This window comes from Rhinoderma darwinii, chromosome 9 (assembly GCF_050947455.1).
Source record: "Rhinoderma darwinii isolate aRhiDar2 chromosome 9, aRhiDar2.hap1, whole genome shotgun sequence".
Lineage (NCBI taxonomy): Eukaryota > Metazoa > Chordata > Amphibia > Anura > Rhinodermatidae > Rhinoderma > Rhinoderma darwinii.
The window spans coordinates 46,440,687-46,464,252 of record NC_134695.1 but is presented as its reverse complement, the minus strand read 5'-3'; the positions used below and the strand labels follow the sequence as shown (position 1 = coordinate 46,464,252).

At 46.9% G+C, this 23,566-nt stretch overlaps 1 protein-coding gene across 4 annotated transcripts in view; it reads right to left on the bottom strand.

The window, feature by feature from the left end:
* Positions 1 to 23,566, bottom strand: part of TSPAN4 (tetraspanin 4) — a 446,081-nt gene that overhangs the window by 8,431 nt on the left and 414,084 nt on the right. For all 4 annotated transcript variants that reach the window (XM_075837604.1, XM_075837605.1, XM_075837606.1 and 1 more), the window contains 2 exons: positions 9,759 to 9,860; positions 2,999 to 3,130 (listed from right to left, as the gene is read on the bottom strand). In XM_075837604.1, the coding sequence (XP_075693719.1) occupies positions 2,999 to 3,130; positions 9,759 to 9,860 (234 nt within the window). The remainder of the gene's footprint in view (positions 1 to 2,998; positions 3,131 to 9,758; positions 9,861 to 23,566) is intronic.

The following is a 23,566-nucleotide window of genomic DNA, read 5'->3' as shown; positions in this document are numbered from 1 at the left end:
CTGTCACTAGTTCATATAAGTTGACCTGATTATCTGGCCTCAATAGCGCTGTCTCCCTTATTCTAGCGCTGTTTTTTTTTGGACCCCCATTCCAGAGATATGGCCCACTGTTGTGTTGGCTCCCTATATGCTAATTTGCTGTAGTTAGCTAACGGGGTGGAGCTAGATTCCCTGCATCTGATGCTGACCAATCAGTGCGAGGCAGCTTGAGGGTAGTTCACGCTCTGTTGGCGAACTACAGCAAAGTAGCATAGAGGGATTCAACCCAACAGTGGGCCTTATCTCTGGAGTGGGGGGGTCCAGGAAAAAAAAACGCAGCTGGAATCAGGTAGACAGCGCTATTCATTCTGTAAACCAGTTCAACTTAGTGATAGGTCCTTTTTAAATTCAATTAGGTAGAATTGCGTGAGGGTCCGGGTATTGCACATGGAATACAAACGCCAAATGCAGCAGTATGAAACCAGAATCAGATTGGGTTTGTACGAAGATTTGGATGTCAAATCATCTCGACGTCTCTATAATTTATTATTGGGTCAATTATCTCAGCTGCCCAAATAAGTACAGGGATATTTTGCTAGGAACCAAGTAATTTTAGAGGAAATTAAAATCTCATCATGGTGCAATAAATCCCTGAGGTTTTCAGTTATTATCAAGTTTACAGGCTATGATCATTGTGACAATAAAGATTATATTGGAATTTCTTTAGCAAGTCACATCATTTCCAGATCGGAGAAACCGTATAATTTACACATAGTGATTGTTATTACAATCTGACAGTCAGGTCAAAATGAAAATCTCTGTGTAGGAGAAGCAGTACAGAGTCACTGAGTAAATGTGCATATAGATATGAGGTGGGTAGACCACAGGCATCATAATACAAGAGTATCCTATAACCTATGTATTTGCATTTCGATTTCAATTCTTATTTTTGGACATATTTGGATTAAAAAAACAAAACGTGCTGATTAATTTTATAATATATATTTATTAATACCAGGGCTTCCTTATTATAATACAGAGCGCTAAAATCTCTGGTCCCCTTTACAAAGTCAGAAATGGTAAAGGATAAGTCAATTATACGAGGAAATGACCCTGAACTCTTTCCAGCAATTAAAGGGCGAATTTCACCTAGAACAGGGGATATTTTACCAATTTTTACAGATTCACCATGCTCTACACTCCCAGAGTAACTTGGTAGAATTGACTATTCATACCTTGAGAGTTTTGGAACATGTTGCTAAAGCGCCTTGCTACTAAGGGTTGATTTCTTTAGTATATCAAATTATGATGTCTAGGCACTTCGGTGATCTTATGGAACCCGTAAAAGCAAAATGGGCACGAGATTTAGGCCCCATACCCAAAGATCATTGGGAGGAAATCCTGGCATCACTGGGAAATCTGTCAATATAGCACAGAGAAGATCTCAAATCTTTTTGTTACATAGGGTGTATGGGATGCCATGGGTTCTAAAAAGAATGGGTGTTAGGACGGATGCTATGTGTCCTAGGTGTCCGGTGGATAAAGCGGATATTTTTCATATGTTCTGGGCCTGTGGTGCTCTCAGGACCCTTAGGGAGGAGGCGATGGAGCTGATATGGCGGGTTTATGACATAAGGCGTCCAGATGATCCGAAGGTGCTACTTCTTGGGTACGTAGGGGATCTGGAAGGGGACCGGCAGGAAAGATTGGCCATAGCCAAGATTCTATATCAAGTCCGGAAAGGCATAGCAAAACATTGGTTAGATGCTGACCCACCTTCCATGGGAGAAGTTCTTGGGGCTGTCAATAATGTCATTCTGATGGAGTATAATATATACAAGAAAAGGGGAACTGTCAAGAAATTCGAAGGGCAATGGGCTAAATGGATTGATCACTTAGGATTGGCTTCGCCTGCCGTGCTCAGAATTCGCAAGTTAGGGGAACTTCAGGGATGGGACGGTTTGTGATTCAGGACAGGATAGCAGTACTGGGACGTGTCATATCCAAATCGGGATGGTCCTTAAGAGGAGCACTTGTGGTGGGGGACGGCGTTAATATAACTATTAATGTACTCGGCCACGGGACAGTTGTATAAAGAAACACAGGTGACGGCTTCTTCGATTATGCTGGGAATGGTCTGTCAATTTTCTCGAACTGCTCAATGACTGAGAATACGGGGTATAGGGCTGTGTGTGGGGGGGGGGGTTGGTTAAGGGAGGTTTGCTTTTTTCGTTTATTCAATTCCTGTACACAAGTATTATATTATGTACGATATATTGGATATGATATGCTGGATTTCCTGTATTGTGTAATGTTAATAACTTGAATTGCTTAAAAAAAAAAAAAAAAAAAAAAAAAAGAACACACGTACAACCACAAACTGTATCATTGTTGTATGTGCATTTTTTACATTTGCAGTAAATAGGGTGAAAAAACACCAGGGACTCAACACACTACCGAACTCCTAATTCCCCACTGTTTTACACCAAACATTATACAAACCCCTGGTGTGGAAAAAAAGTTAACGGAGTCTTCTAGTTTCAGTTGACACATTTAAATACAATTTTCGAATATACTTTCTGTATCAACTCCTCACAGTTTTTAGAATCTCTGATTGCGGTCATTGTATACATTCAGAGGATCAAAACCTGTCCTGTCATGTAAAAATCAGACAACCGGTGCACAGCTTGTTACAGTGGAGTTACCAACTCTCTTGTATAGAATTGTGCACCTCGGAGATCACATGACCAGGGGAGATTTTCACAATTTGAATATAAACTATGAATGTTTCAATTGACTGACAGCAAGCAGAGATCTTGAAACCGTTGAGGAACTGATACACAAATTAGATTACATAGGTGCATAGAATTTCATTATACAGGGAGTGCTGAAACAGATATACCCCTTTGACATTGGTTCTGCTGTATTGTATTTGCTATGCGCCAATGAAAAACACTCCAATGAAACACCAATCTTAATAAGCTTCAGCATTGTGTCAGTATAAAAAAAGACCACATACCGCTTTCCACCATGTCCCAGGAGAGTGCAAGCCACAGTTCTCACTGAACTCTAAGCAACAGGAATCCGGGACCCGACTTGTGTTATACACCTCAAACCAATCTGTGTAATTTGCCACCCCGCAACACCGAAACTGCAGGAGCAAGGAGAACATTATATGCAATATTCTGCATTATTATCATGGCATATACTATACAAACAAAAGTATTGGGACTCACATCTTAGGCCCCATGCACACGACCGAGCCTGTAATCACGGTCCGTGATTACGGGCACAACAGGCCGCGGACAGTCACCCACATTTGCGGGCCGTGCTCCTATTATAAAGTATGGGAGCGTGGTCCGTAAAATAAAAAAAAAATAGGACATGTCCTATTTTTTACGGAAGCTTTCTACGGCCCGGACACCTTCCCATCATTCAGTCCCATTTTCACAGGTGCAGTCGCTTCTAGAGAGATCACTGAATTTGAGCGTGCTCCTGTAATTGGATGCCATCCTTGTAACAAGTCCGTTCATTAAATTTCTTCCCTCCTAGATATTCCACGATTAACTGTGAGTGGTATTATTGTAATGTGGAAACGTTTAGGAACCACAGCAATACAGTGCTGTGGCGCATAGCGCAGAAAAGTCACCAACGCTCTGCCTACTCAATTACTGCCGAGCTCCAAACTACCTCTAGTATTAACTTCAGCACAAAAACCTGGAGCTTCATGACATAGGTTTCCATGGTCGAGCAACTGCATGCCAGCCTTACATCACCAAGCACAATGCCAAGCATTGGATGGAGTAGTGTAAAGTACGCCGCCACTGGACTTTGGAGAAGTGGAAACGTGTTCTGTGGAGTGACGAATCACGCTTCTCTGTCTGGCCGTCTGATGGACGAGTCTGGGTCTGGTGAATGCCTGGAGAACGTTACCTGCCTGACGGTATTGTGCCAAATGTAAAGTTTGGTGGAGGAGGGATAATGATATGGGGTTGTTTTTTAGGGGTTGGTCTAGGTCCCTTAGTTCCAGTGAAGGGAAATATTAATGCTTCAGCATACCAAGACATTTTGGACAATTGTAGCTTCCAACTTTGTGGGAACAGTTTGGGGTTCGGCCCTTTTCTGTTCCAACATGACTGTGCCCCAGTGCACAAAGCATATTCCATAAAGACATGGTTGGGTGAGTTTGGTGTGGAAGAACTTGACCGGCCGCACAGAGTCCTGACCTCAACACCATCCAACATTTTTGTAATGAACTAGAATAGAGATTGCGAGCCAGGCCCTCGTGGCCAACATCAGTGCCTGGCCTCATAAAACAGCCACAGATACACTCCAAAATCTTGTAGAAAGTCTTTCCAGAAGAGTGTAAGCTGCTTTAGCTGCAAATGGGGTGGGGGGGGGGGGGGGGAGGAGGGGCAACTCCATATTAATGCCTATGGATTTGTTATAAAAGCTCATGTATGTGTAATGTGTACAGTAGGTGTCCCAATACTTTTGTCCATATAGTGTATCTGAAATAATACACATAGGTTTAGGGACAGTTTTCACGTTGATAAACATAGACCATTCTCTGTCCTATTCTGCCTTCTGTTGTCATAGTTTTTCTAGTCTATATACGCCACTCAGCAATAACAACATACTCTCAATACCATTAACCTTGTAGAAGTCGGAGTCTTATCTGTCCCTGACATTACATTGTATTCCAGTGACGGTCTCCATTATCTTTCCCTACTGGTCAAGTCCTGTTGTTTGTTGTTACAATATTAATATAATTTAGAGTACAGTAGGTTAACCTGCAGTCCTACATAAAAAAAATATACAGTTCTCCATTGCAATTATTCATTAGTGTACCCATAGTTACAATAAAAAAAAATAAAGAACTCCCTCTTTAGGCAACTGTGGATATGTACACTATATGGACAAAAGTAATGAGACACATACACATTACACCTACAGGAGCTTTCATGACCTCCCATTCTCCATCCATAGTCATTAATATAGAGTCCCTAACCCATAACAGCACCCCTAGAGATATACAAGAGTATAATATATATCAGTGTGGGACTACATCCTGGAGGACTTTCCTAACAAAGGCCATGTCAGAGATATCATGAAATTGTAAACGGTAATATTTTAGAAAAGTATGAGGGGAGGACCAGGTAGCTGCTTTACAGATTCAGTCTAATGATGCACTGACCCTCTAAGCCCAGGAGGTGGATACTGCCCTAGTGGAATGTGCCTCCAAAAAACCCGGGGGATGTAAGACCCTGATTGGAGTAAGCTAGGAAGATAGCCTGTTTAACCCTTTAATAATCAAGGGTCATTGATGCCCGTGTGTCCAGGTTAAATTTTCCATTTCTGATATGCACTTCTTTAAACGATACTATCTTTGCAACCGCTTTGACTATCACAACTATTTTTACAAGACTTATGAGGCTTTCATTTTCTAGATTAGTTTAATTAATTCCATGTTTTTAATTTTATTATGAGCAGAGAAATCACTAAAACAAATCACAAAAAATTTGAAAACACCCACTTTTTGGTAATTTTTTATATATATTTATCTATCTATATTATATGTAAATAGATATATATACACTGTACAGCTCTGTAACAATTAATCCTCTTCTCTCCGTCACCTTGGATCGCTGTGAGCGGAGCGTGAAGAGGGCTATAAGGCTATATTCACACGACGTGAAAAAAAGTTTTTCATGGCTGTTTTGCATCAATGTGTCTCAACATTTGAATCTATTTCGCGACCGTCTGACCGTTTTTAACCGCTATTTGCCATCCGTTTTTATGGATGTTAAAAAAATGGATGCATTTTATTTGTTAGGGTTTTTTTCGTCCCAGCCACCTGAAAACACCACAGTGCCCATGTAGATAGTGCCGCAATACCCCTGTATTGCCACATTGTTCACTATAGATAGTGCCAGTGCCCACATAGATAGTGTCCACTGTAAATAGTGCCACAGTTCCCACTGTAGATAGTGCCCACAGTGCCCATGTAGATAGTGCCCATGTCCCCTGTAGGTAGTGCCCATATAATTATATACTGCCAAGGTGCCCATGTAGATAGTGCCACATACCCTGTATATAGCACCCCCCGGTCAATAGCATCACACCCCCTGTAGATAGTGCCACCCCCTGCAGATCGCACCATCTCACTGTAGATAGCACCCCCCACCCCCATAAATGGCATCTTCTTTCTGTGGATAACAACACGGTTGTTCCCTGTAGGAGCAGAATCCCTCCTAGCGGGAGCCCCTGATGCCTTTGTCCAAGGAGAGTCCTTTTAAAAGTGGAATCCCCTGCCAGAGCATCGGCAGCGCTCTGGTTGGGGATTCCGCTCCAGAAGTAGCCCCTGACATCACTGTCCATATATAGATGGTGACGCCGCCAGGGGCTTCTCCAGTAGCAGAATCCCCGGCCACAGTGTCGGCCGGGGATTCTGCTCCTAGAGAGAGCTCCTAACGTCAATGTCCAAATGAACAGTGACGTCAGGGGCTCTCTCTAGGAGCGGAATCCCTTGCCAAAGTGATCTGACCAGGGCTTCTGCTCCTAAAGGGAGCTTATGTGGGGCTATCTACAAAGGGGGGGGGGTGCGATACGATCTACACTGGGGGGTTATTATCTACAGGGGTTGGTGCTATCTACAGGGGGGATGGAGAGATTTTGGTGGCTCCCTCTAGGAGGGGAATCCCTGGCCAGAGCGCTCTCATAACACACTGCAGGGAGCCGGGCTCCTAGCATCATAGTTATGTACGACGCTCGGAGTCCCTGCCTCGCTGCGGGACAACTGTTTCGTACTGTAATTATGTTTTCAGTACGAGACAGTAGTTCCACGGAGAGGCAGGGAGTCCTAGCGTCGTACATAACTATGATGCTAGGAGCCCGGGACTTGCGGCCGAAATACATTCAGTCCTTTACGGACCAAACATGCTCGTGTGAATCCAACCTAACACTAAAATATCTTCATCTGAAGAGACGTCTGACCTGCCTGTGCGCCCAGAGGAGGTACTTGGAAAATTGCTCTTTTTATGGTGTTTTACGGAACTCTTAACTTCAGCCCGGACAATCTTTTTAATGCTTGAGGCTGGGCTAGAAGATTCTTCTGCCATGACAGTATTAAAACACCTCTAGCATAGGGACTTAGTGTAAGACGTAGGTAACTTCTTTTTACACATTGCATATTCTCGGTTACTAGTTTTAGCCAACACTTTCCTAGGACCTACACTAACACCATGAAACAAATATAACAAACAGTTAAATAAAGATTTTTGTCCTACCATCTGGAGAGGAGAAATGCCTCATGAAAGATATACCAGACTGGAGGATCTGGTGGCCTCTGAACGGTCCATTCGCCCGCTGCAACCGCTCTGGATTCGACATCTTGGTATTGCCCATGTTGATTTCCAGCCTAAATAGGCGGAGGACTGGCCATGGTAGGCCTCAGTCTTCCGGCGCTCCTAAGCCCCTCCTTCCGCTAGGGTCACCGGGTTAGACGCTTCCTGGACGTGCAGTCTCACTGGAAGTGACAAAAACCCGCGAACCGGAACAAGCTCGGAGAGGAGGTAGGCCAGCCCCGGACTATCTACTGCTTTAAAAAGAGACGTATGCAGCCAGAGTAGCCCCAATAGATGGTAAGCGCTTCTTGGAGGTCTGCAGCCCTAAGTGTGTCCTTAGCTACTGGAACTCCTTTAGCTATTCCTAGGCTATCCCATCCGGAGGACAGGAAACCTAAACTGGATGTGTGGAGAGGTGTGTCCAATTTTATCATCTCAGGTTTCCTGTCCATCGGTAACGTTCTCCTGACATTCGCCAATCAGAGACTTATCCATTAGACTGCCAGATAGAGAAGGGGGATCACTTCATAGAACAAGTTTCCACAGCTCCAGAGTTCAGGGGCGCCATGCTTTAGACCGCTCCATCTGACAGTTCGCATTGTGCTTGGTGATGTGAGGCTTGCATGCAGCTGCTCGGCCATGGAAGCCAATGCCATAAAGCTCCTGGTGCACAGTTTTCGTGCGGATGTTAATACCAGAGGAAGTTTGGAACTCTGCAGTTATTGAGTCAGCAGAAAGTTGGCGACTTTTATGCACCAATCGCCTCAGCACTCGGCAACACCAGTCTGTGACTTTACTTGGTGTTGCTGTGGTACCTAATCGCTTGCACTTTGCAATAAAGACTAGCATGGGACATGTCTTTCTGCAGGCATGTGCCTTTAAGGCTTGGGCTACACAGCAACTTGTGGCAGCGCAACATCAGGACTGCAAAGCTTGTGCCGCCAGGCTGACTTAATGATAGTCAATATGGTTGCACAGAAATCCCGAATTTATGCCGACAGTTGTATTGCAGTTGTGGCAACTTGCGGTGGGCAAATTCACTACGATTAGGTAAGATGTAATAGCACAACTTTGTGATCTTATGTAGCATGATAACAAGTCGCAGTGCAGCTCTATCCTTACTCAAAGAGTTATGCTTACAAATGCAGCTCCAAAGCATTAAATGGCAAATTCAGCTCTCCTACATCACTAAGCTTTTGCAGCGCTAGAATATAACACTATCTATATAACTCTATCCACCAGATACTTGACTTTTATGGAGTATAATTTTTTGGGTTGCATGCCCAAATGCAATAAAATACAATGACTATTTCTAACACAGGACACCATTGGACCAATATATGACCATATGCTGTCACGTGTTTGGCAAGGACTACAAGGGCAACTATTGCCACAATGTAAAACCACAGCATGTATGTGACTGTCACAGGAGAGCAGCTTTTTTTTTCCTGGAGTCTTGTTTTTTCCCCCCCTGACAAACTGACTCCCAGTGTCATGCCATGCCGTTGTTGAGTTGACACTTCTCATAAAGACCTGGCATTTCAGCGATCTTTTCCTCGGTTGTTAAGGTTGGTGAAACAATGTGGAAGTAAATGGCATAGTCATTCAATCTGCAAAGACAGTCATGTTCCCCTCTAAAACTAATCCTAAATGCACTCGGACTAATGACATACATGAATATGGCACTATTTCACTGCAGGTTGACGTAGTTTTGCATTTTATATTGTGTTAGACCACATGTTCTGCTATTTTTGCTACCACATCAACAACATTATACGGAAAACACTGACAGACGGCCATGAGGTATTATGTATATCATATAAAGGCTACAGTCCATTAACTGGAAGCAAAGAAAACCTATACCAGCCAAACGCAGTTATGTATGTAGTGTCATTCTTTAAATAGTCGCTGCACTTTCAACAAACTTTGCATAAATCAGTAGTACAAGCAAATATAAGAAGCTTTTGTAATATATTTTATTAGAGAAAAATGCCTCCTCCGCTTATCGGCCTCCTTTTCCCTGGATTCACAGCTACACTGCTCATTACTGCTGTGTAATCTCCTCCATCCTGCTGCTGCTTCTACATATATGTGATAGAGACTGGAGAGCAGGATTCTCCTCTTCTATATGTGAAGTATAGGAGACATGATAGCAGTTAGGCTCCGCCCCCTAGGTTAGATAAAACTGAGAATTATAGAGAGAGCCTGCAGAGGGGAAAACTGCTATAAAATTCTATATGCAAGTCATATAATGCCCAGGAATATTGTTATTCCTCATGTACACACATATGACAGCTTATTCTGAAAAGTCACTAGAAACTATAGGTACACTTTTATTCTGATGACTATAAAGGGAGCCATGTCTGGCACAGATCACAAGCTCAACTCTCATGAGGCTGGAGATATTTGGATAACATGATGATCGCTACTTACGTCAGTTTGGATGATGCTCCATGCATTGGTGAGGCCTATGTTTCCTTCGGTTCCATACAAGTGAAGACCCTTCTTCAGATCTTGTTGTGCATACCTATCAATCTGAAAAGAAACAACAGCTCAGTGAACACATGCAATAGAATCTGAAATCAAAGGTAAACCTTTCTGAGAATGTGATCTGAAGAGATATTCTTGTGTGGCTAACCTCCTGGAGTGATCGAATGTACCAGCACTACGGCAATTTCTTTTTTCCGCCTCCTATTTGAAAATGTTATGAATGAAGTGCATTGGCAGACCGGGTGCTTTATTTTATGGGTAGCTGCTCTGTTCCAGGCCCCTGTTGAGTTTCATGATCTCCATTCTGACTCCCTGAATCTTACAGCATCCCATTAGGGGACTTGACAATGTATGAGCCTGATCGTTCATATAATACACTGCAATACTTCTGTATTGTAGTATATTATGCCTCTCAGCATAACCGTGGTAGGGCCTAATAGGTGTACTAAGATGGCAGATCTGGACACTTTCATTAGGCCCCTGGCTGGTATGACAACTCATCAGCATCCTGCAGTAGCATTGCGGGGGCCAATGGAGTGACAGAAGGAGCCCCCTCCCTCTGTCTAACCACTTAGATGCCGCGGTCAGCAGTGCCCGCGGTATCTAAGGGGTGAAATGGCTGGGATCCAAGTTATTGTACACTTACGTCATTTCGCATGAACTGAATAGTTCCCATGAGGTAAATGTATGTTATGGAGCGATTAGATGTTAAAATGAGTCTGATGGGATATTAATGCAAGTTTTACATCAACCTTTTCTGTCCATCATGTTTTTTCCTAAAGCCAACAACGCCAGGGTAATAGGAGATGATCGACCACCATTCTACTATTACAGTAAGTTTATTTTATTAGGAATGCCAATGTCAATTATGTAAAGAAACCGTCATAAATTATAGCAGTCATTTACGCCAGCTACTAGATGTCATTGATTTTACTCTATGGGAGTAACAAAGTAGAGGCCTGTGCCAAGCCATGTACTTTCCCATACGATTGAAACTAAAAAGACCCTAGTAGCTGGCAGGCACATAAGAAATACTGTTATGCCTGAGGCACAATAAAGACCCTAATTGCCAGCTACCTAAATGATAATGTTAGATTAAAAGTAGATTAAAAGTAGCCAATGTTGGCTAGCAGAGTGCAATGAATCGGACCATGTTTGCTGAGATATTGGTTAAATAGGTACAACGAGTGTATAGGTGCATCAGAACGCTGTGCTAGCACCAAGTAACTATTACAAATCCCATACAATTGCTAGCCTAACAAAGAAATTAAAAGCAAACCAGCCAACCCCCCCCCCCCCCGCTAGCCTAACCAATATCTCAGCAAACATGGTCCGATTCATTGCACTCTGCTAGCCAACATTGGCTACTTTTAGTCGCGTGTGATATATTTCCTTTTTTGGAAGTGTTTAATTTAAATCAATAAAAGGTATGTACTTTCCCCTATCCCCTCCCATCGGACAATAATCCCCAGATCCCCCCGGGCTCTGCCGGCATGCTGCGGCACATACAAGATACTGACTCAAGGCAGCGTCAGGGCGTTTTATGGGATGCAGCACTCCGGACGTGAAGTGCTGCATCACGTATAAGGCCCTGACGATGCTTGGCATTAGGACCTATGCCCCATGGCCCGCTGTGAGAGACTGAGGGTATCCGGGAGGAAGAATCATAACGGTGAAGTGAGTACATTGTTTTATTTTATGTTCGATAGGCTGAAGGCGGATGGTGTGCGGTCGCAGGGAGTGATGTTATGCCACAATTGTGGAGCACGGCCGGCGAAAAGGTGCAACACATTTATTAAGAGGTGTTTGCCCCTAATAAATGTGTTGCATCTAACTACAGCGAACGGTTTCATAATACTGGTAAGTGACCAGATTCTTAGACTTTAGCATAAAAAAGTATTTCACCATTTGGAACACATTACATAAAACATGCGATCCCCATCACATACTCAGTATTTAGTGCCTCATAAAATAAACTCCCAATATTCAATAAGATATATGGAGGGAGGGGTATTTTTGAGGAATTCTTGAAATGGGCATGAATCTTGCCAGTCTTTGTGTATCATACATTATAATGAACATTTCGTAATATGTAAGCCTGTACTGTTTAACCATTTACGTTCCTCCATCATCGAGGCGCACACTTTCCATGACATTTTTCCACTCATCCCTTTATGTCTCAATCATGATTCAGAACAGTTAAATGAGCAAGGTTCTAGAAGAAGCCTGAATGGATGACATATACACTGCCTGGTCACAGATAACACACTGTTATCATCAGGTACGATGAACAGGTCTGAAATAATCCAGAACAAAGGCGGCGCAAAAGACAATAGCGGCACATGGCAACATGAGGGGAAGCAGATCTGATGGTGATGGAGAATCAATGCGCTTTGTGTGGAAACAAACAGAGAACAACCATTTAACCACTCAGCCCTAATCTCCCTTCACATCTGACAATGAACGCTCTGCTATTATCAGCAGCGCCAAAGATGAACTTGGCCTTCACCCAGATACACATTGTACTATATATAGAGCATCAACCGGCTTGATCGTAAAGATGTCGCGCTGCACAAAGTGTGATCAGTATAGCTGATAAGTATTACTAAGGTTCTGTTTTCACTTGATGGGGAAAAACGTGATTTTTTTTTATTTTAGCACAAGGCCTCAACATAACAAAATGTGAAAGGGTCTAAAGACTTTTCTAATGCACTGTATATTTAATATATATACATACACTTTTCCCCGAAATATTAATTCCTAACTTTTGACTGTTTATCTTTATATTTTTATAAATCTGGCACAGTAGGCGGGGGGATTTTCCAGCATGCAATGCTTAAATGGCTACCAGTAACTGCTGGGTGAATACATACTCTATGTACATCATCTAGTATACAAAATCAGTGTATGGGGGCTATCATATACTCTCAATACTGAACAAGGTGGTGTTCCAAATGTTGAAAAAAGCTGCAAATATGTGATTTTTTTTTAAAGGGGGTTGCCCGGTTTCAGCAAATTAATTTTATTTTTTGTATAATTAAAAAGTATAAACTTTTCCAATTTGCATTCTGTATTAATTCCTCATGGTTTTCAAGATCTCTGCTTGCTGTTATTCCGTAGTAATATTTATTGTTTACTTCCAGTGGATAGAATTCTGTCCATGGTCATGTGATGGACACACAGTTGCACGGCTCGTTAGAAGACACAGCTCTGATACATATACCAGTACACTGTAACGATCCCAGCAACCGTGTAAGGAAAGGTAAACGGTACATCAAGAATACCTCCCAACTTTTGAATTCGGAAAAGAGGGACATTTTAAGCCACGCCCCTAACCACGCCCAATATCCCACATAAACACATCAAATCACGGCCAGATCCTTCTTATTGCAAATAACACGCGCAAATTCTCACTGCGGATCTCTAAACTGTCTGGATATCACAGATATTATGGATCCGGTTATGTCGTCTTTATGTTACTTTTCCTACCTTGGATATAACATTTGCGGCAGCTGCAGGACAAATCAAAAGGCTGAAAACAATGAAAGTCAAGAGGGAGACCCTGTGGTTGATGACTTTTCAATTGACAGGTAGCAGAGTTACATGATAGGGGATTTTTTTTGTCCAGTTGTGTAACTCCGGTCAATGGAAAAATCATCCACCAGAGCCCCCCTGTAGATGGCTCCAGATACAGCCCCCTGTAGATAGCTCCAGACACAGCCCCCCCTGTACATAGTGTCAGATACAGCCCCCTGTAGGTAGCGCCACACACAGCCCCCCTGTAGATAGCGCCACACACAGCCCCCCTGTAGTTAGCGCCACACAGCCCCCTGTACATAGCGCCACACACAGGCCCCCTGTACATTGCGCCAGATACAGCCCCCCTGTAGATAGCACCAGATACAGCCCCCCTGTACATAGCTCCACACACAGCCCCCTGTACATAGCGCCAGATACAGCCCCTCTGTAGATAGCGCCAGACACAGCCCCCCTGTAGACAGCTCCAGACACAGCCTCCCCTGTAGATAGCGCCAGATACAGCCCCCCTGTAGATAGCGCCAGATACAGCCGCCTGTAGATAGCTACACACACAGCCCCCCTGTAAATAGCGCCAGACACAGCCCCCCCTGTAGACAGCTCCACACACAGCACCCCTGTAGATAGTTCCACACACAGCCCTCCTGTAGATAGCGCCACACACAGCCCCCCTGTAGATAGCTCCACACGCAGCCCCCTGTAGATAGCGCCACACGCAGCCCCCTGTAGATAGCGCCACACGCAGCCCCTGTAGATAGCGCCACACGCAGCCCCCTGTAGATAGCACCACATGCAGCCCCCTGTAGATAGCGCCACACGCAGCCCCCTGTAGATAGCGCCACATGCAGCCCCCTGTAGATATCACAGATATTATGGATCCGGTTATGTCGACTTTATGTTACTTTTCCGATCTTGGATATAACATTTGCGGCAGCTGCAGGACAAACCAAAAGGCTGAAAACAATGAAAGTCAAGAGGGAGACCCTGTGGTTGATGACTTTTCAATTGACAGGTAGCAGAGTTACATGATAGGGGATTTTTTTTTGTCCAGTTGTGTAACTCCGGTCAATGGAAAAATCATCCACCAGAGCCCCCCTGTAGATGGCTCCAGATACAGCCCCCTGTACATAGTGTCAGATACAGCCCCCTGTAGGTAGCGCCTACACAGCCCCCCTGTAGATAGCGCCACACACAGCCCCCCTGTAGTTAGCGCCACACAGCCCCCTATACATAGCGCCAGATACAGCCCCCTGTATATAGCGCCACACAAAGCCCCCCTGTAGTTAGCGCCACACAGCCCCCTATACATAGCGCCAGATACAGCCCCCTGTACATAGCGCCACACACAGCCCCCTGTACATTGCGCCAGATACAGCCCCCCTGTACATAGCGCCAGATACAGCCCCCCTGTACATAGCACCAGACACAGCCCCCCTGTACATAGCACCAGACACAGCCCCCCTGTAGACAGCTCCAGACACAGCCTCCCCTGTAGATAGCGCCAGATACAGCCCCCCTGTAGATAGCACCAGATACAGCCCCCTGTAGATAGCGCCACACACAGCCCCCCATGTAGATTGCTCCTGACACAGCCGCCTGTAGATAGCTACACACACAGCCCCCCTGTAAATAGCGCCAGACACAGCCCCCCCTGTAGACAGCTCCACACACAGCACCCCTGTAGATAGTTTCACACACAGCCCTCCTGTAGATAGCTCCACACAGCCCTGCAGTAGGTAGCGCAACACAACCCCCTTACACTTTGTGCCACAATGCCGCCAGAGCGGAGAGCGGTAGAGATAGCCGGCCCTACTGCTGCCACTCTCCGCTCTGCTTTGACGTCACTCACCGTCAGAAGAAGGCAGGAGTCTTGCAGCGGCATTCTCACTGGTGTCGATGCTGGCTCGGGAGTGGACCAGTCCAGTCACCTGACCTGTCACCTGACCGGTGAGGTCAGATGACAAGTCAGGTGACTGGACTGGTCCACTCCCGTGCCGGCATCGATCCCAGTGAGAACACCGCCGCAAGACTCCTGCCTTCTTCAGATCGCTGCTGAAGTCAGCAGCAATCAGCTGTTTTTATGCAGCGCCCAGCGGGACATTTTGCAGACCGCCCGGGACGGCGGGACAGCGGTGAGAAACCGGGACTGTCCCGCCGGATCCAGTATGGTTGGGAGGTTTGCATCAAGCAATACCAAAGAAAACCCTAGTCAGGGGCATTCCCCACAGATCAAAACATAACATACAATTATAATTCAAGACTTGCCATATATCATATAAACGGTAAGAAAGGAATAAAAGGGGAGGGAGAGAAATAGGGAAAAGAGGGGGGGGGGGGGGGGAGTACAGGAAAATGAGGGTCAAGTATCTTTTGAGCAAAATGAACCTAAGAGATCATCCCAAGGTATCCGAGCCAATTTAGTGCAGTTTTTTGGCTCAGTTTTTTTAGTCAAAGCCAGAAGTGGTTCAAAAAGGAAGGGAAGATACAAAGAAAAGTCTGATGCATCTTGACTTGCCTAAGTAGAGTCATGTGTTATTGAACCTTCACTTTATCCCTTCTTTTCCCCCACCCCTACCTTTGAGAAAAGACACGTGACACCGAGGTTGGATGTGAAATGGCCACAGCAGCCGTTTATTAATTTTCATAGTTTTATAAAATGCAATTTTGATCCGAAACATTCGGATAACTAATTAGGAATCCAACCAGAGAATTCCTCCTAATAATTCACATGACCCAACATGGGTCAGAATCATAAATAACAATTAACGTTAACATTAATCCGAGCAGGGGAAGTCCTTGAAGCCATTTTTAGATATTCCTTTTTTACCTCGAGTTAGCCATCTGCAACACCACCAACACATTACCTCCAGCCGTAAACCAGCTCGGAGGCACCGCTCACCTCTGCAGATGGCTCCAACCACCAGAAGACCACTTCAAAGGGATAACACCCTATGAAGTCTTCAAACCATGTACCTTTTTTGGGGGACGCATACCCCCGATGCGACCCCCCCACCACTTCGTACTGACCGACCTCAAGGACTCCGCCACAGCGAAACAGGCCTTGACCACCTTAAGCCTGTGAGTTCTGCCACACCACCACCGCCCTTTCAATTCTTTCTGCTATTGCCAGACTTCACAGATCAATCCCAACCTCGGTCAGATGAACCCCATCACTCCTCCAGTAGTTCCCCACTCCTGACTCCAAATCCCTGTGCCGCACACAAATGCCCCCATTCTTGGCCACAAAACGGGACACCGCCCGATTGACTTTGATGCGAGCCTTATTGACCCTCTCCACTGACCTAGCCAACCGCCAATGCTTCCTCGGAACAATGTCAGACCACACTATCACTAAGCCGGGATAAGAAACCCACAAACACAACATATCGTGTTTGATATCCCGCACCAACTCACGAAAAGGGCGAACCCCCAAGTCATTTCCACCCACGTGCAACACCAAGACTTCTGGAACCCTATCCAGCCGAGAGTATGTCTGAAATTCCGCTAACACCCTGCTCCACAACATACCTCTAAATCCCAGCCAATGTAAAACCGCGTCCTGCCGCGGAATGCGCAACTGGCGACCGTCGGGGCGGACGTCCGCCCTCAAAGCCCCCCAATGCACGTAAGAGTGGCCCAACAACCACACAAGACACGGAAGCTGATCTGAAACGGAAAAGAAAGTTAAATACAAGCACACAAACGTTTTCACCCACTAACAATATGACTCATAACAAATGGGGGCGCACGTAGGACCTAAACCTGTTGGACTCCCAACGGCCAATGCGCCACACCCCCTCGTCATCCAGCCCCCAGCGCCCCGCCTCGGTTGCTGCGCCAATCCTGAAAGAATAAGATGAGTAAGGGCCCGCCGCGACGCCGACCGCCGCCAAGCATTTTTTAAATACTGCGCCAAATTGAAATCTGGACAAGAATGACCCATCCTCGTGACATAGCAACGGCAACTCGGGAGACCCCACTTGTGGTTTAAAAACACGCATGCAAGCGACCGGACACATTGCCGATCCCGGGAGGGCAAACAAAACTATCCGCTTTCCTTTACCCAGTTGGTCAGTTTTTGACCGCCGCAACCATACCTCGAGCCTATCCCCATATAGGCTCACCTCCTCCAGTCTCAACCCCCCTGCCCGCTTGGTACTAGGTGAAACCAGCTCGCCAATTCTAAATGCCCCAAAGAACGCTAAGGAAAATGCTAACTGAAATAACTCCACCTCGGACGAAGAACGACATACAGACGCTAGCGATACGCCCAAAGAGATGAGAAGAGAAAACGACACGGGCCTTCTACAATCCGCTTCGACCCTACCTCGACGCAGACCCTTTAAAGCCTGTCCCACTAAAAATTCCTTAGACACATCCCGAAAGCCCCGCAATTTAAAACCAAAAGCCAACGCAGAAATTAAACGATTGACCTTTGCCAACGAAAACCCCGCCTCCCAGGCGTCCCCCAACCAGTACAAAAGTGCCACCAACCTGTCTTGATCCGTGCTGACGTTACCCAACTCTCTTACCCACTCATCCCACTGCTTCCAACAAGCAGAATAAGCACTCCACGTCGTACGTGCCAATGACCTTTCCACCAATCGCTCTACGGGACTGAAACCAGATCCCAGAGATGTTCCGGACAAGCCAAACCGAGACGCTCCGCTCCCGGTGCCAATTGACGAAATCGATCCCACTGCGAGCGAGAAAGAGCATCAGCGATACAATTCCATACCCCCGGCACATGTACCGCCACCACCCACGCGTTCAAAGACAAACACACCAAAACCAAATGTCGCAACAACTGAACTACCGGAGGAGAGGATGCAGTGATGTTATTAATGGCCAGCACCACCCCCATGTTTTCGCAGTAAAATTGAACCTTCTTATCCCTGAGCCTGTCCCCCCAAATGGTCGCCGCAACCACGATAGGGAACAGCTCGAGCAGGGCCAGATTCCGCGTGAGTCCACTGGACACCCAGCTAGCCGGCCAGTTACCTGCACACCAAGGACCACCCCCGTACGCTCCAAACCCACCTGCACCAGCCGTAAAAATTTGTAAGTCACTCGTATCCTGTGCTGCAGCCATCCATAGCGAGCGACCGTTATACTGACCCAAAAAATCGTCCGAAACCTGCAGATCAGCCCGATGCTCTTCCCTGAGCCGCACAAAGTGATGTGGCGCACGAACCCCCGCCGTCGCCGCCGCCAGACGTCTGCTAAAAACCCTCCCCATTGGCATAATCCGGCAAGCGAAATTCAACTTCCCCAGCAGCGACTGGAGATCGCGCAACGTAATTTTTTTTAACCTACAAGCCCGACGTACCTCCTGATTCAATGACCCTAGCTTATCCGCAGGGAGACGACACTCCATTGCCACCGAATCAATTTTAATTCCTAAAAAACAAATGGTCGATACCGGGCCCTCAGTCTTTTCTGGCGCCAAGGGGATCCCAAAATCCCTCGCAACCTTCTGCAATGAATGAAGCAAATTACCGCAAATAGGCGAACCCCCCCGGGCCGACGCACAAAAAATCATCCAGGTAATGTATCAAAGAGTCGACCCCGGCTACTCCCTTCGTCACCCATTCCACGAAGCTACTAAATGCCTCGAAATACGCGCAAGAAAGGGAACACCCCATCGGAAGACACCTATCCACATAAAAAGCCCCATTCCAAAAACAACCCAACAACCGTTGGCTTTCTGGATGAACCGGCAACAACCGGAAAGCCGCCTCAATGTCGGTTTTTGCCAACAGCGCGCCGGGCCCCGCAGCGCGAACTAGCCCCACCGCCTTGTCGAATGATGTATACACAACGGAGCACAACTCGTGATCAATCCCAACATTCACCGACGAACCCTTGGGAAACTATAAATGCTGAATTAAATGAAATTTTCGAGGCTCTCGCTTTGGCACAATACCCAATGGGGACACCACTAAATCCTTTATTGGCGGATCAACAAAAGGCCCCGCCATGCGACCCAACGAAACTTCTTTAAACAGTTTTTCCGACACGACCTCGGCATGCAAGTAAGCCGACTTAAGTTTGCGCCGCGTCACCGGAACCTCATAAGGAGGCGGAGGAATAATGAAACCAACACAAAAACCTTCATAAATTAACTTGGCCGCAACCCTATCCGGATACTCATTTAGATACGGGACCATTCTTTCCAACCTCACCGGCGACAACCCCTTGACCAGCCGAGGAGGACTGGTTCCCTGACCTCTTCTTCCGCATACATTTTGCAGCCCCGTGGGATGAACCATTACATTCTGAACACACGTGCTTGAACTTACACGTGGCCCCAAACTTACACTGGCCATCGTTAAATTGCCAGCAGAATCCCAGTTTTGCCCCTGAACCTTGCCCGGCCTGGCTGGACTGACCTCCTTGGCCAACGCTCCCGGAGAGGACTGCTTCACCGGAGCCGTAACCCTCAACCAAAGCGCAATATCCTTCTGGTCCCACCCAATCGCCGGCCGAACCGCCTTTCGCTGACGGAATTGCTCATCATACCTTCCACGCCTGCCCCCCGTATGCCCTGTGAGCTTCCCCAATGGCATCAAAATAGCAAAATAACGCCGAACAATTTTCCGGCGCCTTCTCTCCGATCACGCTGGCTAATATGGCAAACGCCTGCGACCAATTGACGAACGTCTGCGGGATTAGCCTATACCGCCGACGTTCCTCCTCCTCCTTCTTACTCTCGTCCCGCTTGCCTTTATCCAAATTGAATTTAGCAAGCGGCAGAAGAGAAAAAATCTCCACATACTCGTCCTTCCAGATCCGCTCGCGGACCTCCTGTTTTAAGTGCGCCCCCAACGGACCTTCGAAGCAAACATACACCTCGCCGCGAGAACGATCGTCAAGACGCACCCTATCGCCATCTTTTTGCGCCTCTGGACTGATACCGCGACCGACTCCTTAGACGCTGCCAGCCCTTCCACAATCCCGGGACGCGACTGTAACGATCCAACCTCCCGGGGACCTTCCCAAACCACCGCCGTACTTACCGGTGCCGCCGCCCTATCTAGACGCCTGACCAGCTCCCTCAAGCAACCTACTAAATCAGCTAAGCCCGCGCCGTCGCGCCCGACCGCGCCGCTACCGGCAACCGATGCCACGCTTGCCGCCCCCCCCCCCACTGACACCCGACATAAAAATCGCTGGATACGGCAAAGAAGGAGTTATGCACTCACCGGGCTGCACAGGTGCTGTGTTCCCGTCAGCCGGACCATCCTGACCTCGCCGAAAATCGTCCAACTCGACTTCTTCCAGATCCTCTCTCGCAGACGACTGGCCATCCCACCGACATCTCCTACACGGGGACAACGACGTGCTGACAGATGGGCCGGCCACCTGCCGCCCGACCGCGGGGACCCAGACTTCCGACCGGACCTGTTGCCTCGTCGCCGCTGCAGATCTAGGCGTCCTCGACGGTCTCGAGGAAGCCTGCCCCCTGGCCGGAACATCACCATGCGGGGCGGCCGTAGACTGTTCTCCCGTTCTTGCATCCGATGGAGGAGGGGTGACAGGGAGCCCGGCCTGCGACCCCCTGTTTACTGCCGGACCTCGTCACGGCTGGGGATTCCTGCCAGGACACAGGGCCTGGGAAGAGGCGGCCCTCCCAGCTGCCTGGCCTGCAGCGTCCTTTGAAGGGCTCCCCTTGCGACGCCGTGCCCGCGGGACCACCTCCGGGCTGAGGCGTTCTGGAGGGCGGGAGCGACGGGGAGACCCGGCCCGAGCCACCGTCGCCCCTGACGACGCTCTCTGCCTCATGCGAGCAGGAGCGCATATTGCCAACTCCCCCCCCGCCGCCACAGTACTAGCACTAGGGAGAGGGCCAGGGGAGGGGAGCCTGCCCCCCTGAGCAACAGACCTCGAGCGCCGGGCTTGACGTGGAGACGATTCAGCCCCCGGGATCCTTGCCAGTGCAGCCACGGTCTCCTCTAGCCAGCCGGGACCGTGGAATGCAGCTGCCGCACGCAGCTGCTCGAGCATGCCGACCTCTGACATGGCAGGTAAGCACAGAGCGGGGCAGTAGCGGGAGCTTATGAAAATAAGTGTTTCTCCTCCCGCTGCTTCCGGCTCAATGCCGAAAACAGCGGGAAGACTAGTAACGTCCCCTAACTCCTCCCTACCTCTCGTCTACCTCCCCCTGCATCTCCCTCTTGTTAACCCTTTCCCTCCTAGGTCCCGTCATGGAGGCTTCCCCTTGAAGCCCTGCGGGCTGCGTCCAGCCTCTTCTTTCTTGTGTCCACTCCTGTGTTTTGATCAAAAACACGGAGCCAAATACTGCATCAAAATTCTGTGTGTGATCCCGGCTTTAGACGTTTCACCGTGCCTTTTGCTTAACCAACTGAACAGGTAAGTGATTCTTTTTCTTTTTTCTCGCTTTATGTAAGCCTTAGTCTGCTATCATGTGTAAAATAAGGCTACAATTCAAAGCACAACTTCACCTTCCATTTCCCACACACCTAGAGGTTTTTGCTCGGCATTCAGCTCTGCTATTTAGTAATATCAATTGTATGCATAGGTGAACATGCCCCAGGCTGTCACGGTAAGCTGGAGGGCCCGTCAAAAACAAACAGCTGCTGAGCATTACACAGAATAGACTAGGCACAGCTCAACAGGCCGGTGAACCTGGAGGCAAGGGATTGCGGTCATAAACAACACGCACTTCAAATCTGACTAAGCACTAAACACACATCCAAGACCCTGCGGCACCGACCCTTTTGATTATATAGAGACATAAGAAGAACGCTTCATGCACAGCGTGGGAAACTGTGGGTTTTATACACAGGCATTTTTACACTCCAAAGCACAGTTCACTTTCATAGATGTATAATATGCACATAATATACACAAAATGTTATTGTATAAATCTAAGGTCTATGTACAATAGGGGTAGCCCACAATGTCGTTCTAAAGCCCATGGTTCGGGTGGGTTTGAACCCACAGAGGGTACTCCCGCTCTTCAGATGTTGCAATGTTAGTAAATAAAGAAGGTGGTAACTGGCCCATAGATGATGCTGCCCTCCTACCATACTATGGGGTGGGTAAGGGACTTTGTCCCTGGATAGGGAACCAATTGCCAATTTGGTATATTACCAATTAACAGTATGGTAGATATATTACCAATTAATATATTCACGCCTTAGGTTACCTTTCTGCTATGTAAGCCTCTGTTTCAAGGAGAATAAGCATACCAGGCTGAGGAGGTAGGCGAATATAATGGAATACTATTTTTTTTCCCTGCATAGGACAGTAAAATGTCGACTGCGCTATTGATTCCGTCAAAACAATGGAACCCTGTCACAACGGTGACAAACGGAAACCCTTAGCAACGTTTCAGTCACCATTGATATCAATGGTGATGCAAATGGAATCTTAGGTTTCCGTTTGCCTTTCCGTTGTGCGACAGATGTGAACAAGCCCTTAGAGGATTAATGTTTGAGGTAAATATTATTCATTTAAAGAACTACCTTAAAACAGAACGTGGAAAAAATATTTTGAACAATTTTTCCTAAATAATTTATTGATAACTGATCCAACTTGAACTAGTAAGACAGCCCAATGCAAAAAAAAAAAAGACAGTAAAATGTTGGGGTAGACTAAGAAATAAAAATGTTTTAAATAAATCACCTTAAAGAGGCTCTGTCACCAGATTTTGCAACCCCTATCTGCTATTGCAGCAGATAGGCGCTGCAATGTAGATTACAGTAACATTTTTATTTTTAAAAAACGAGCATTTTTGGCCAAGTTATGACCATTTTCGTATTTATGCAAATGAGGCTTGCAAAAGTACAACTGGGCGTGTTGAAAAGTAAAAGTACAACTGGGCGTGTATTATGTGCGTACATCGGGGCGTGTTTACTACTTTTACTAGCTGGGCGTTCTGATGAGAAGTATCAGCCACTTCTCTTCAGAACGCCCAGCTTCTGGCAGTGCAGATCTGTGAAGTCACTCACAGGTCCTGCATCGTGTCGGCACCAGAGGCTACAGTTGATTCTGCAGCAGCATCAGCATTTGTAGGTAAGTAGCTACATCGATTTACCTGCAAACGCCGATGCTGCTGCAGAATCATCTGTAGCCTCTGGTGCCGGTTTCCTCGCTCGTCTGACACGATGCAGGACCTGTGAGTGACGTCACAGCGTGATCTCTCGAGAACACGGCTGTGTCTGCACTGCCAGAAGCTGGGCGTTGTG